Here is a 16838-nt window from a genome sequence, read left to right as displayed (position 1 = left end):
TTTGAGAAGAAGATTATTGTAACTAGTTAGGTTGTCTTATTTGGCAATTGGCACAATTTTTTTCCAACACAAATTCAAAGAGATGAATGATTGTACCCTTGATAAGTAATTACCTGCGTAAATTTTTTTGTAGATATGTGCTTTACAAAGACTCATTTTCCATGAATAAATTCTTCGATAGTTCAGTAGTTCTATTGAAGTAGTACGATTTAGGTATATGGAAATAAATATTCGTATTTAGAAAGCAAATTTACGACGAATTCATGCAGCAGTCCGATCAAGTAAAGAAACGCTACTGCCGCGAAATATTTGCGGAGAATCCCAACTAAATCTTCATTCCTCTATACAGCCCGCCCCTCCACCAACATAACAATAGACCGCAAATCTCCGCACGCCACGTCAGCAAGCCATTTCAAACATCCAATAAAATACTAGTAGACTATGTTTGGTTGACGGGAAAGTAAAGTTGGCAAGGAAAATGATTCCTGAGAAAATGAATTTTTGGAATATGATTCCTAGTAACTTTACTCTCCTGTGATTGGAAAATATCAAGATTTTAAATTTTATATTTCATTTAAACATCAAACTAAAATTATACTCCTACTTATTATTATTTTTATTTATAAAAAGAATAATAATATAATTTTTTAATACATTATTTAATTATAAATGATAATAATTATATTATTATATTTATTAGTTTAAATATAGATTATCCATCATAATATATAATACTCCCTCCGTCCCGTGCTACTCGCACGTTTGCTTTTCGGCTCGTCACAAAGTCCTTACACTATTTATAATTTAAGTTAGAATTAATGCATTTAATTAATATGTTAGTTTAAGTTAAGAGCTCTTTTATTAAGTGATGTCTCATTACACCTAAAATTCTTTTTTAATTACACAAAAAAATCAATCCCAAATTTACGGCTTAAAATGAAAAGTGCGAGTAGCATGGGACGGAGGGAGTAATATAATTACAATTTTAGTTACATGGAGTAAATGATTATAATAATAAATATAATTATTATAATTATAATTACACATATTTACGGATATTATAATTGAATAGATTTTATAATTTGAAATTTCACTATCACTTTATTGATTAATTATTAATTTATAAAATAATTATTATTATTTATTATTATATAATCTATATTATATAATTATATTTTAATTATTTTAATAAATTATTAATTGTTATTGTGATAATATATATATATATATATATTATAATAATATAGTTATAATTATGATAATTTTAATTATAGTTATTTATTATATCATAATTAAGTATGGTTTATAATTTTAATGTTTTTTATACATTGTAATAATAATAATAATAACTATACTTATATTGCATTAAATATGTAAGAATTCTAAGATTTGGAAAATGAATACCTAAGAAAAGTTAGTATTCATAATCCTGGAAAGTTGTACTAATTTTCCTTGTCTCGAGATTCTAATTACTTTCTCAATTTAATTAAAAATCGAAACAAACACATGATTTTAAAATTTAAGGAATCATATTATTTTTCGAGATAGAATCTTGACAACCGAACGTGGTCGTAGTAGGACTGAAATCCTCACCCTACTCCTTCACACAGACGATAAAGCCCCTCAAAATCGCATTATTTTCAAACAAAAGTTTCCTTCAAATTTCCTTTCCTTCCGATCACACGCCCTCTCTCAAAAATTCCCATAATTAAAATTCAAAACCCAAGCTCAAGATTCCTATTAAATGGAAAATCACGATTCGAGCAACAGCAATCGGCGGACTCTTCGTAGAAACAGCAACAGCCACATATCAATGTCGGACACCGAGTCAACAGCGAGTCACACCGAGTCATTCCACTCGCCCCTCCGATTCGACTCGCCCCTCCGCTCCGACGACCCCGTTTTCCTCCCGGAAAACGACAATCCCGGTAACAAAGCCAGCAAATCGCTCGTCCCAACTGAGAGATACTACTCCCCCGTGCCGTCGCCGGGAAAATCCAACTTCACGACGACGTCTCCGGTCGCCGCCGCGAAGGGGCGGCGGCCCTGGCCGCATTCGGAGAAACCCACATCGGGAAACGGCGATAGGGGCGGGCGGCGGGAGAATTCGGCGGCGGAGAATCGGGAATTTGGGGGGAGGGGGAGTTCGCCGGTGATTTTGGGGCTGAATCGGCTGGAGAAGGAGGAGGCGCCGCGCGGGGTGAAGAAGGTGGGAGCGGTTGGCGGCGGTGGTGGTGCGGTGGAGGAAGGGTATGTGGATGAGGTGGGTGGAGATAGGCGGTCGAGGGCTGCGGTGGAGAATATACTGCGGCGGTCGGAGAGGAGCAAGGAGCTGATGAAGGCGGCGTTGGTGGTGAGAGTGTTTGAGGCTCTCGCTTGTTTGATTTCCTTCAGTGTTATGGCTGCTGACAAAACGAAAGGCTGGAGTGGCGATTCTTTTGATCGATATCGAGAGTATAGGTATCGCTCGATGGTCATGACTACTTGTGATTAATTGTCATATCAAATTTTGTCTAATGAATCGAATGCCATAATTACTTGTGATTAAAGGTCATACCAAATCTTGTCTAACGAATCGAACTCACTGTGGGTTGTCCTTGATTAGACACAAGTTTCTTTAGGTTTTGGGGAGCTTTAATGCCTTTCTTGTTTGGGTAAAAATTGTTTTGATCATATTGATTCATTCAATTCTATTTTCTATCTCAATTGTTGACCATGGTATTTTCTTGTGTTGCTCTTGCACAAGTCCATTTAATGTCATAGTATCTATTTCATAATTTGGTTTGTAATGCTCAATTTGATGCATTACTTAGTGAAAAGTGTTTGGTTGCATTTTGTGTTGGTATTATTCGAGAAGTAGTACTAATGCAAAACTGCACTTCCATGTGCAGATATTGTCTCGTTGTAAATATCATCGGGTTCGTATATTCTGCTTTTCAAGTGTGCGATCTGGCATACCTTTTGGGCACGGAGAAGCACGTCATCTCTCACCATCTGCGTTACCACTTTGATTTCTTCATGGATCAGGTTACTTATATTTATTTCAGCTTCAATACTCTTCTTGTTTAGCTTCAATTACATGGCATTGAGCTCATAAATAAGATTCTAAGTCACTTATCTAAAGTGACATTGTCGATATTGCTCTCTGTTTTACAATTTCAAACTATGCCAATTAGATTGAATTGTTCATGTTTAATTCGTGTGTAATCATAGATGAGTATTCTTACACAAGATGTTTGTGCCTTCTTCAGATTTTGGCCTATCTTATAATGTCAGCATCCTCAGCGGCTGCTACAAGGGTTACAGATTGGATGACAAACTGGGGGAAAGACGAGTTCACGTTGATGGCCAGCGCCTCAATCGCCGTGTCGTTCTTGGCTTTCATCGCCTTCGCCATCAGTTCACTCATATCTGGTTGCAACCTCTGCAACAGGGATTCAACTTGATCACTCCATTAGTGATGAGAATGCTGTACAGAGGCAGTGATAGGTAGGAGTTGTGTAGGCATTATTTTTTCTATGTTACGATATTCTATTTATCTAATAAAATAGATTATTCCGGTAACGATGATGGGCCTCATGAACTCTCTATAACCTCTTTTTTTTTATAGAAAATGAATATAAACTTATTGAAAGACTGCTCTCCATATCTTCTTTTCACTGTGTTGGTTGAGAGATAATTTTACATACCATCAAAATTCTAAAAAAAAATTAAATTCGAGGTGGGCTTAAGCCCTCCCTAGATCCGTGGTAATGTACATGAGAACGATAACCGGTTTGAATCAATTAACGGTTGGTGTCTCCTCTATCGATGAAGTAATTTATGTTAAGATTGCACATCTTGGAAACATTGTTCCGAGCCTTGTCGGTTATCAGCAAAGACCATTCCACACCAATATGTTCGACGACAACGATTTTTTTTTATATTTTTATGCAATTTTGGATTTTTCGTTTCAATTTCGATCGGATGCATAGTTAAAATTTTGGGTTCGATTTTTTGAACAATTTGGTTCAGTTATTTATTTTTCATAAAAAACAGATTTTTGGACCTATCTCCCTTTGCTGCACAATATTCATAGGAAATAGTAGAATTGGGCTCTTAGTGAGGCTTCATCTTCTATACCTTCTCAAAGAATGTGTTCGGCCCAAATGCACTACCACCTTATCCTCAATGTTTAGACCACGTTCTCGAATTACTTATTTGATCATTTTCAGAAGTTTTAGACCATTAAGAATTTCGTATCTATGAATTGAATAAAATTACACCACAGAAATGAGATGAAAGAAACATAAAAACAAGTCATGTGATAGTCCATCATCAGCCATGTTCTTGCAGAGTACATAAATGAAATAGGTGACAAAAAAATCCTATTGACATAAAATCAGTTTTGTTGTAGGCCCAACAACCCCTCTGTCTCTCTCTTTAGCCTCACATTTTCAGTTATATTTGTTGGCATTTGTTTTCATAAGAGCATCAGCATTGGAGAGGAATTCCCGACGGAATTTCCCACGAAATTCCCAAAAACACCTTCTGCCACGTTATACGGACTTCCCACTGCCCTGCCACGTCATACGGAATTCCCACTGCACAGTAGCGGAATTCCCGACGGAATTCCCACATTAAAAAAAATTCACAAATTCACAAATTAGACAATTTCTGGAATTAAACAATTTACGGAATTAAAATTTCGACGCGAATACGGAGAAAATGCAACCACTTTATTTATAAAAAAAACCATACTTCATTAAAAAAAATACATAATTACTAAAAAAAGTACATTATTATAAAAATAAAAACCGGCTTCTCACTCCTCAGATTCCTTGTCGCCAGTCCTCTCGCCGTCGGCGCCGCCGCCCCCCTCGTCGTCATCGTCTGACATCCCGTCGAACCCCAAATCGCGGTGCATACTGTCGAGGAGGGGCTTAAGCTTCCGCTTGTAATGGGGGTCGGTCGCTTGGCGCCATTCAACCATCGCACGTAACAAGGTTTCATGTACGGCGATGCGGGCGAATGAGGGGTTCTCGGGATCGTTTTGGGGGGGTGCTGCCGATTGAGCCTCGGCGGATCCGCTGGTGCTTCAACGGGATGTATATATAGTTCAGCGAAAAAAAAAACATTTAATGAAAAAAAGTGGAATTCCGCGGAACGCCGCGGAATTCCGTATCTGTGCTTGGGACGCGCAATGGCCAGTGGGAATTCCGCGTGGACGTCCGTCATTGCTGATGCTCTAATGTTGCTATAACCCTACCCCACCCCACCCCTATATTTGTAGGATAACAAAACTTCAATCGTACTCTCAAATTTCATTTTCTCTGATAGTGATTTGACAATTCCTAATTTTTAGGCCAAAACTTTTAAGATGGACCTCATTAGGCTAAGTTTATGAGAACAATAGGCTCAATAAAATCAATGCTTTCCTAGAAGGATAGAGGGAGAAAGAGGACATGTATATACAAGGAGATGAAAAAAAGAATTCTCATTGTGTTAACTATTTTTAATTTTTAAAAAGAATTCTCCTTTGAGAAAGAATCATTAATGTAATAAACAAAATTTATTAACATAAATTAAGCTTTAATGACTGGATTAAACATTCACATGACAAAATGGTTGATTTCAAAGTTTGGAGAAAAAGCTGTCAATTTGGTCTCCTACACAGATCAAGTAGTGATGATGCCTCACCCAAATCAGACATGCTCATTTAATTTAACGCGTGAAAATGTCCAATAAATTAATCAACGCCCTAAACATCTAATTAATTAGGGTGTCCACTATAAGCCGGACACTTCCAATAGCTCCGCCACTTTTTTGTCCACAGTCCCAATTTATTTGTCCGTACCCACAAAAAAAGTGTTCGCAGCTATAAGCCGGACACTTGCAATAGCCTCGCCACTTTTTTAGTGCCGGGTGATTCGTTGTCTACACCGTGTATTTTTAGAGAGTGAATTAATGGAGAGAGTTTGAAATGGGTGTAAAATGGGTGGTGGAGGGGTGGTATATATAATACAATTTTCGAAAAAAAAAATTAATTTCCGTTGGGCGACCGGCGCGCCGATGACCGACGCGCCTATAGGCTCGGCGAGGCGTACCCGGCCAGTCCTCCCACTCTTCTCGCCGGAGGGCCTTCTGCCTCGGGGCGGACGCTGTCTGCACTATAGGCCGGCAGGGCGACGGCGGAATGGGGGCGGCCGGCGCGCCGCCCTATAGTGGATGCCCTTAGGGGTAATGATTTAGAGACATAATGTCTCTATGCCATAAACTTAATTTAGAGCATCCACATCCATGTTCTTGCCAAAGAGCATAGATGTGTGCCCCGACCCTCTTTTATTACTTTTTTACTCCATGCTCTTCTCCAAGAGCACAACACACACATCCATGCGCTTCCACAAGGACATGCTCAAGGGTCCCACCATTCCATTATTTAATTTAAATACTTCAATTACTAAAAACATTTCCACAATATTAAAATGCATTAAAAATATCCGATATCATTACAAATTACTAAAAAATTAAAAATTACATAATTAAAATCCTAAAAATTAAAAATTACATAATTAAAATCCTAAAAAAATAAAAATTACATAATTAAATTCATAATATTAAAAAAAACACTACTCGTGCCCGAATTTCACCCAAATGTGTTTGATTAGGTCTTCTTGTAGCTCAGTGTGGGTTCTGGTATCGCGCATTGTGTGTCTTGTTTCGATCTTCTCGCCCACCGTCGTATGCACACCTCGGCGTGGGGGAGACCTCTTTGTTGAGCTTCCGACTTCATCCTAGTCGTAAAAGTTAGCCACCCTCGGTCCTTCGTCGGCTATAATCATGTTGTGCAAGATAATACACGTGTACATGATGTCGGCGATATTCTTAACGTACCACAGCCGAGACGGGGCCTTCACAATGTTGAATCGGGCTTGAAGGACACCAAAAGCTCTTTCGACGTCTTTCCGAGCAGACTCTTGACGATGCGCAAAAAGAACCCGTCTCGGGTCTTGCGGATTGCTGAACGTCTTCACGAAAGTAGACCACCTTGGGTAGATACCATCGGCGAGATAGTAACCCATGTGGTATGCATTTCCGTTGACGGTGAAGTCTATCGCCGGTGCTACACCATTCAAAACATCATTGAAGAGTGGTGAAGAATAGAGCACATTCAAGTCGTGGTTGGATCCGACAACACCGAAATATGCATGCCAAATCCATAGGCGGTAGTCGGCGACCGCTTCAAAGATAAGCGTTGGGCCTCCGCCTTTGTGGCCGCTTAAGTATTGCCCCCTCCAAGCAGTCGGGCAATTCTTCCACTTCCAATGCATGCAGTCAATGCTGCCAAGCATACCAGGGAAACCGTGGACTGTTTCGTGAAGATGAAGTAGCCGTTGACAATCTTCGGTGGTGGGTGCCCGAAGGAATTCCTCAACGAAAGCAGAACGAATGCCGTCGCATAAATTTTTTAGGCATAGGATTCTAGTTGAGTCACCCACATGCAAATACTCGTCGAAGAGGTCAGCCCTTTGCCCAGTAGCAAGTTGTCTGATGGCACAAGTACACTTCTGCGATGCCGAGAGACTTTGTCGACCGGTTGCGTCTCTACTTGATTGAAAGTATTCAACACGGGAGGACAATGTGTTGACAATACGCATAAACAACCGTTTTGACATGCGAAAACGGCACCGGAAGTAATCTTCCGTAAACCGCGGCTGGTCGAAAAAATAGTCGGCAACGAGCCTTTCGTTGGCTCCCTCCCGGTCACGAGGTATGAGCGGCGAATTGATCTAGTTGGTCGAGGAGGAGGGGCGGGGGTGGTGGCGGCGACATAGGCTTCATACGCGGACGATGCCCACATTGTGGGTGCCCGCCATTGTCCGCGCTCTACGTCCGCGCCCGATGCATCGTCCGCGCCCTACGTCGCGGACGATAGGCCATCGTCCGCGACGTAGGGCGCCCCATTGCGGGATCGGCGGACGATGGTCGCGGACGATAGCACACGTTTTTTATGGCTATTTAAACCTCGTTTCTCATTCACTTGTTCGTACGAACATCTCACCTCTCTCATTTCGCTCATCTCTCACATTTCTACCTCTCTCAAATACCAAAATGAACCACGACGATGGCGCCACTAGTTCTAGCTCCTCGGAGTCGGGTAGTTCGACCTCGACCACCTCGGAAGCCTTAGATGCAGCCGTTGAAGAGGCCATGGTGGAATGCTTAGCCCAAATGCAGCGCGAGGAGGCTGCAGCGGCGGCGGAGCATATCCACAGGTCTATTCGACGTCGGAGGTCTGTCCGACGCGACCACGCAGCAGCTCACGAACGTCTGGTTGCAGACTATTTTGCCGATCAACCACGGTGGGGACAGACTGTTTTCTGCCGTCGGTTTAGAATCCCGCGTTAACTTTTTCTCAACATTGTCTGGACGTTGTCGTCACGTGATGAATACTTCACGTATCGGGAAGACGGCGTCGGCAGACCCGACCTTACACCGTTGCTAAAGTGCACGGCTGCACTCCGTCAGTTGGCCTACAGCACCACGGCGGACATTCTCGACGAGTACCTCCACGTCGGGGAGACAACAGGCCGGGAGTGCCTGAAGAGATTTTGTAGGGGAGTTGTAGAGACCTACGGCGACACATATTTGCACAAGCCGACTGCCGCTGATTGCCAGGGCCTGATGAAGTTGCACGAGACGGCGCACGACTTTCCTGGGATGCTAGGGAGCATCGACTGTATGCACTGGCAGTGGAAGAATTGTCCGACGGCGTGGAGAGGCCAATTCACTAGTGGATACAAGGGCAGCCACCCGACGATGATCCTCGAAGCCATCGCTGACCATCGGCTCTGGATCTGGCATGCTTACTTCGGCGTAGCCGGGTCGAACAACGACATTAACGTCCTCAACTCATCCACCCTCTTCACCGAGCAATGCAATGGCAACGGCCCGGCCATCGAGTTCACTGCCAACAGGCGCCAATACCACATGGGGTACTACTTGGCCGATGGCATATACCCACGGTGGCCTGTTTTTGTGAAGACGATCAGTTGCCCAATTGGTGAGAATAGGGCTTTATTTGCGCAAAAGCAGGAGTCAGCGCAGAAGGATGTCGAGCGGGCATTTGGTGTGCTCCAAGCACGGTGGGCAATTGTGAAAGGGCCGTCTCATCTCTGGTTCAAGGAAGTCATCGTCGATGTCATGTATGCGTGCATAATCATGCACAACATGATAGTCGAGCATGAGGGTGGGAGCACCACCGACTGGAACGATGATGACGGTGTATTTAGCTCGTCCAGCACGGCGACCGAGCCCCCCGCTAGAGGATTACCGTCGGGCTTCAATGAGGTTCTAGCTAGACAGGCCTCAATGCGCAACCAACATAACCATGTTCAACTCATGAACGACATGATTGAAGAAGTGTGGGCACGTAACCGCCGTCGCTGAGTTTGCGTATTTTTTAATTCGTATTGTAATGTATTAATTTTCTATAAATGAAATGAAGTTTTTTCCCAATTTTTGTAGTTATTTAAATATTCAAATAAAATAAAAATGCATAGGGCGCGCCCTTAGGGCGCCACATTGCAGGTGGGGCGGGTAGGAGGATAAAACTGATGGCGTGGCGCGCCATAGGGCGCCCCATTGCTAATGGCCTTAGATGTGTAGAGATTAGAGATACTACAGATATTAGGGGAAATTGGTCCATAAAACTATAAACTTTGCTTAAAATTTTGTATTTCCCATGAATTTTCAAATTGGTATATAATATCACGAACTTTGCACTTTGTTTGTTATTTCTCACATCATGTCTATTGGATTATTATATTTGCCTAACTTACGAGGTTTTTTTTATCATACTTGACACAATTAAATCAACGTGGTTTTCAACGTGATTTTTTATCTTACATGTTATGAACTTAAAATTAGTTTAAAATATCATAAAACATATCACTGTTGCCCACGTAAAATAAGATTTTCATGAAAATATCTTATTTGAGTGAGTTTGGGAAATACCAAACAAAATGCAAAGTTTGTGATATTATAGACCATCAAAGTTCATCGGAAATACCAAATTTTAGGCAAAGTTTATAATTTTAGAGATAAATATTCCATATTAGAAAGAGGTTAAATATGAATTATGATTGAAGATTGATATGTATAAAGCAGAAATATCCAATTTTAATTTAATTATTTGTGATTACGATCTGACTTGGTTAATATTTGATCAGATATTGATGGAGTACAAAATAATCAAAATAAACAATTCTTGTATAAATATATAAACATGACTGTTAGAGCATCTCCAGTGGGCGGACATCCCACTCGGACATCCCAAAAACACCTCCTGCCACGTCACTAGGACATCCCACCCCACTGCCACATCACTAGGACATCCCCTGCATATCCGCCCTTCCAATCGCCCTTCCCACTAGGACATCCCGCAATTAAAAAAATCACAATAATTTAATTTGTAGAAATGAAATTTGTAGTAAAAGAAGAGAGAAACTTGTTAACACAAGTGGTGCAAATGAAATGAAGTTCAACGAGCCGTATATATAGAATTAAAAAAAAAAAAAAATCAAATATCGGACGTCCGACCGGGACGTCCGACCTTCGCCACAGTGGCGCCCGTCCACCCGCCCGTCCCCGGGACGTCCGAGGACACCCGACGTCCTCACGGGACGTCCGTATCCGACCTCCGACCTCCCAATGGCGGACGTCCCGTCACCCTTCCCGGTGTAAGACCGGACGTCCTACCGGAGGGGCGCCATAGGAGATGCTCTTACGGCTATGTACGGGCTTAATTAATATTTAAATGCCAAACTGTAATATTTTGACCAAGATATGACTAGCTTTCATGCCTCGTGAAAGTGACAAAACTATTGTTTATAATTATTGTATTACAAGAGCTGCTTCGGTTATGTACTCTAGGAGCATCTCCAGTGGGCGGACATCCCATTAGGACATCCACTAGGACATCCCAAAAATACCTCCTGCCACGTCACTAGGACTTCCCATCCCACTGCCACGTCACTAGGACATCCCCTCCTATGTCCGCCCTTCCCACTAGGACATCCCGCAATAAAAAAAATCACAATAATTTAATTATGTAAAAACGGAAATATAATTTTGACACGGAATACGGGAAAGCAAAATACGGGCAAAAATACATATTCATAAAACATAAAAAAAACATAGTTAGAAAAAAAAAGCAAAATACATAGTCATTCAAAAAAAGAAAAATACATAATCCAATGGGCCCGGCTCACTCCGTGCCGCCCCCGTCACCCGTGCCGTCACCCGTGCCGTCACCGTCGCCCGTGCCGCCCCCGTCGTCCCCTCCGCTAAGCTCGGCGCCATCATCTCCAATGGGGGGCATCCCCAAATCGCGCCGACATCCATCGATGACATCCTTCAGCATCCTCTTGTACAGCGGATCGGTCGTGTTATGCCACCTATGCATGGTCCGGACCAAGCTTGTCGTTAACTGCGCGCGGGCGAGGCGGTCGATATCTTCTTGGGGAGCAGGGGCCTCCGATTCAACCTCGAACGACCCGCTACCGCTGCTGGTTCCCCTAGCCCTCCGTTGCGCAGCCTTTTGCCCAACCGGGCGACGACGACGACGAGAGTCTGATTGCGGTAGCGGGGACACTTCATCGGCTTCCGGGAGCTCGTGCGAACCAGCACTGCTTCTGTATTCACCGGAAGCGTTGATCTTCGTCCGCTTCGCCCAGCCCGATTCGACTCCCCCACAAAACTTTGGGGAATCCTTCACCACGAGAAAGGCCTCCCACTGGTCGAATTGTTTGAATTTCAAGGCTCTGTCAGGGTACTGAGAAAAGGCACGGTTCCGGACATCCTCCTCGGACATACCGCTGCTTGCCTGGCGGAGGTTGTTTTGGTAGAGGCCAGCAAATCGACTAAGCTTAGGCCTCAACCGTTCCCACTGTTTCCGGCACTGTTCGGGAAGGCGACGCTTCGCACTAGCCGGTTTGTGTGTGTGGTAGGCTTCAGCGATCCGATGCCATAGTCTGTCAATATGCTGGTTGGCACCGACATAGGGATCCTCGACAATTGCAATCCAAGCCTTCGCAAGCGCGATGTTTTCCCACTGGCTCCAGATCATCCTCTTTCCCGTCTCCTCATCCTCCTCCTCTGCCACCGTTCGTGAGAAAGACCCTGGGGCTTTCCCCTTGCCCTTGCCACGTCCCTTCCCCCTGCCCCCGCTCATATCATCGGGCGTCTGCCTGACTGGAGATATCCCCAACTCCTCAAAAGAGAAAGTGTCTATGCCGGTGAACTGAGTATCCGGAACATAAGTGGAAGGGGTATCAGTAGACTGCATATCCACAACCGGCCGATAGACATCGTCCGCTAGTGGTTCAGGGCCCCTGCCACCCCCTCCCACATGCATCATCCCCGGCATCATCCCCGGCATCATCCCACCCATCTGTCCCATCATATTTGGGGTCATGCCCCCCATCCCCATCCCCGGCATCATCATATTTGGGGTCATGCCCCCCATCCCGGCTGCCCTGGGCATCATACCACCCATACCGCCCATCTGTCCCATCCAATTGTACATATAAGGGGACATCATCCCACCCATCCCACCCATCTGTCCCATTCCCGGTACTGTTGTCGCATTTCCGCTGGCGTTTCCCTCCAGGTCGATGGGAAACGCCGGAGTCTGCGACTCGCTCGTGGCCGGGGAGTTCCTATCGTTCTCCATTAAAAGTAGAAATGAAATTTGTAGTAAAAGAAGAGAGAAACTTGTTAACAACAAGTGGTGCAAATGAAATGAAGTTCAACGAGCCGTATATATAGGGTTTAAAATAAATAAAAAAAATTCGGACGTCCGAGCGGGACGTCCGACCCTTGCCACAGTGGCGGACGTCCGCCCGCCCGTCGCAGGGACGTCCGAGGACACCCGACGTCCTCACGGGACGTCCGTATCCGACCCCAAACGCCACAATGGCGGACGTCCGGGTCGCCCGTCGCGACGTCCTACCGGATGTCCGACCGGACGTCCGCCACTGGAGATGCTCTAATAGTCTCAAATTCATAACTCATTAACATAAAAAATTGATTTATGTAATCTCACTTCCATAAAATAGACTCTTTGGGGATAGAAAAGGTAGTACCCCCTCCCTATCATAATAGATATCACAAAAAATATTACATTTTCTTTTTTTAGAAAAAGTTCTCTCTCACATTAATATAAATATACTATTTTCTCTCTCCACCCAACACACAAAACAATATCTCATAAAATCCTATGTCATTCTTCAACTATGTCATCTATTATGGGACGAAGGGAGTACTATAATTGAAACCATATGCCGAATTGATACCATATGCCGAATTGATTTCGTATCTCATATTATTTCTCCACCCATAGTGCTTTGATTTCGTATCTCATATTGTTTGAAACCATATGTTATTTCTCCACCCATAGTGCTTTGATTTCGTATCTCATATTGTTTGAAACCATATGCCGAATTGATTGTTTATGTATCACATATTGCTTGCATATATATTGTAGATTGCTTGTTACTTGTTGTCACGTTGTCACTATAAGCGTGGTGTCATCCTAAATTCCTAACGCACCCCATATGAAATTGACTAAAATGAAATTTACTCTAGAATTTTCACGAACGGTCTAAAATGGTAAAATGAATAAATGGTAAAATGAAACTTTTATTCGTGGATGGAGAGAGCATGAACTATTTTTGTGAAATTGACTAAAAAAAGGAAATTGAGTATTTATATTGGATGGAAGGAGTATATCTTCACCATGAAAAATAAAAACTTAAAAGTGTTCGTAAATTGACACTGCTTGTTAGGGCACCTGCAACGCGTGCCTTCGCGGTGCCGCGTTTCGTTTCGGAGGAAGGAAACCGCTGAGACACGCGTTGCAGCCGCCCATTCCGTGCCCATGCTGTGCCTATGGCATGCCGTGTGTTGTAGCCGCGAGACGCGGCACGACACGTCTCGCCACGCGCCGAGGCGACGTGGCGAGCTCCCAGCTCATGCGTGACGCCCACTCGCTGCCCCGCGAGTGGATTTCGTCACGGTGACGCAATAATTCATTTTTTAAAAAAAATCGAATTTAATTAATTTTTTTATTTATTTTTTGCAACAACAATGTTACCGTTTATTATCCATTTTTAATATTTTTTTAGTTTTTTTAAATTTATTTACTCTATAAATACTCCTATTTCATACTTATTTCACTCACAAACACACATCTATTCCTCTCAAATCCTCTCTATTTCCACCTCAATTTTCATCTAAAATCAAATCTGTTTTTCTTCTCCCAAATTTAATCAAACTAATGGATCATTTTGAACAATTATTAAATCAAATTATTTCCACCCCAATTTTCATCTCAAATTCTTTTAGGAAATTATTAAATTATGTTTTTTTTACGAAATTTATGTTGTAAGTTTATTTTATTTAATGAAGTGTGTTTGTTTTAATTGAATTGGGTTGGAAATAAAAATAAAAAATGAAATTGAATGAATAGTAATTTAAGGAATGGTTAAGGAACGGATAAGAAACGGAGGGCTGCAGGTTCCGTTCCTTAGTTAAGGAATGAAGTAAAAAAAGTATAGTGGGCCCGCAAATAGTAGTTTAAGGAACGGTGGGGAAACAACGTTGTGGATGGCCTTAGAGCATCCACAACGGTGGTGGCCCAACCCGCGTCCGTCCGCGCCGCTGGCACGGACGTGTCTCGCCGTCGCTGCGCTCGCGCCGCTGGCACAGCGCTGCTCGATGCATCGAGCAGCGCCGTGCCAGCGAGCAGGACACGTGGTGCGCGGCGATTGGGCAATGGCATAGCCGTTGCCTTTGAATTTTTTTTAATTAAAAATCAGTTTTTAATTAAAAAAGCCGATTAAAAAAATTCACTTCCCAAAAAAAATATATCCGTTTATTACCGTTTTTTACCACTTTTTATTTTTTTTTATTTTTTTCCCCCCAAAAATACACACTTTCATCTATAAATACCTCCACTTTCACACCCAAAAATTCACATCAAACTACACAATTCTCATCTTCATTCTCCCATATTCATTCTCATCTTCATTCTCCCATATCCATTTTCATCTTCATTCTCTCATACCCTACAACATAATTATGTAATATTAGCCAATAATTATGTAATTTTTAATTTTTAGGAGTTTAATTATGTAATTTTTAATTTTTAGTATTTTAATTATGTAATTTTTAATTTTTAGGATTTTAATTATGTCTTTTTTATTTTATTTGTAATTTGTAATATTTATTATGGTTTTTTAATGAATTTTAATATTATGGAAATGTTTTTGTTTAATTAAATTTTAAATTGAATTGTGCTCGTCCTTGCGGAAGAGTACAGCTGTGAGTGTTGTGCTCTTGCCAGAGAGCATGCATGAATAGTGGCACCGGGCCCACAATCGTACTCGCTGGCAAGAGTACGGTTGTGGAGGCTCTTAGTTGCATTCTCGCAATTGACTTGAAACTCATTAAATTCAATAAATTATTTAATGCTGTCATAATAGCATTAAAGTTTGTTGTAGACATGGTAGCAATAATATTTTTCCCAACCTAAATACAGAAAACAAGAGCCCTGGGCACTAAACAGTTGGATAAGTTCAAAATTAATGCGATAGTTCTATTTCACTCTGTGACAGAGAAAGAAATTCATTATAATACTACTGCGTGAAGAATTTGCAGGCGAATTGGTATCACAATACAAGAAAATTATTTCATGCTCCTAAAATATCAATTTATTGATATTGTGACACGTCCTCCAATTGTTACATGTTGCAAAATTAGTAAACTGTTGTAACTGATTATGAAATGTTTAATAAAGCGAATAATTTTTCATTCCAATTTAGGAAATCGTTACGATTATAATTTATTACTCCATCCGTCTCACTTAAGATGACACATTTTTCTTTTTAGTTTGTCCCAACTAAGATGACACTTTTCTTTTTTTTAGAAATTTTCACTCTCTAATTAATATACTCAACCACTTTTTTCCCAATCCTATTAAAATATTCATCTCTCTTTCTCTTTCTATTTTATTACTTATACTCACCTTTTCTCTCACCAATGAAACACATTAATCAATAACTCATAAAATCCCGGGACGGCCAAGGAATATGTCATTTTAGCCGGGACAGAAGGAGTATGAATTATTTCACGATTCGTACATCTGCTTTTTCGATATTCTCTAGTTTTCAACGTAGCTAATAACAAATGAATTACTACTACAAAATAACTAATTTAAAGTTAAATAGTGAAAAAACTTTCCCGTACACGGAAAGGTGCATACGGCACAGTACACACAGTGGCACACACTAAGCGGGTTTTTGTGTATGTGGAGCCCAGTAGGCCTTCAATTTGTATCTCTGTTTCCTTTGTTATGAATATTTTGTTTAATGAATATTTTGTGGAATGCCATACGTGTTGCTAGATGACCATAATACCCTTCTAAGGATTTGTTTAACAGACACAATAGTTTATCCATGGTATCCGGTGTGATTATATACTTTATAATTCAAAATTCAAAATTCAAAATTCAAAATTCAAAATTCAAAATTCAAAATTCAAAATTCAAAATTCAAAATTCAAAATTCAAATGTTATTATTCGATACCACCTTTACTTTCTAAATAGAGAATATGCTCAAACGGATCATATGATTATGACTAGTTCCTAAACGAATACAGTACAAGTTATATATGACTATATGTATTAATTATTTTAATAGCATTCTTGTTTTGACAAGAAATAAAGTGCCTGTGGACAACGTGCTCATCTATTATTTATGTGGCATGATATTAATTAGAATTGTTAAATAGGAGT

At 41.5% G+C, this 16838-nt stretch overlaps 1 protein-coding gene across 1 annotated transcript; it reads left to right on the top strand.

Annotated features, from left to right (window-relative positions):
- The first annotated feature begins 1638 nt into the window (after window positions 1-1638).
- LOC121763531 (CASP-like protein 4A3) lies at window positions 1639-3564 on the top strand. Its single transcript, XM_042159563.1, has 3 exons — window positions 1639-2460; window positions 2892-3027; window positions 3252-3564. Exons 1-3 carry the CDS (start codon window positions 1745-1747, stop codon window positions 3444-3446), a joined length of 1047 nt encoding a protein of 348 aa, XP_042015497.1. The 5' UTR covers window positions 1639-1744; the 3' UTR covers window positions 3447-3564.
- The last annotated feature ends 13274 nt before the right edge of the window (window positions 3565-16838 follow it).

Source organism: Salvia splendens, chromosome 14 (genome assembly GCF_004379255.2).
Source record: "Salvia splendens isolate huo1 chromosome 14, SspV2, whole genome shotgun sequence".
NCBI lineage: Eukaryota > Viridiplantae > Streptophyta > Magnoliopsida > Lamiales > Lamiaceae > Salvia > Salvia splendens.
This window is presented reverse-complemented; position numbering and strand designations above follow the sequence as displayed.

What these genes read in the sequence shown, in the direction of transcription:
- LOC121763531 (XM_042159563.1), top strand. Translation starts at nt 1,745, where the DNA reads ATGGAAAATCACGATTCGAGCAACAGCAATCGGCGGACTCTTCGTAGA. An exon ending in GATCGATATCGAGAGTATAG is followed by an intron (nt 2,461 to 2,891) that starts GTATCGCTCGAT and finishes TTCCATGTGCAG; the next exon opens with ATATTGTCTCGTTGTAAATA. An exon ending in TTGATTTCTTCATGGATCAG is followed by an intron (nt 3,028 to 3,251) that starts GTTACTTATATT and finishes TGCCTTCTTCAG; the next exon opens with ATTTTGGCCTATCTTATAAT.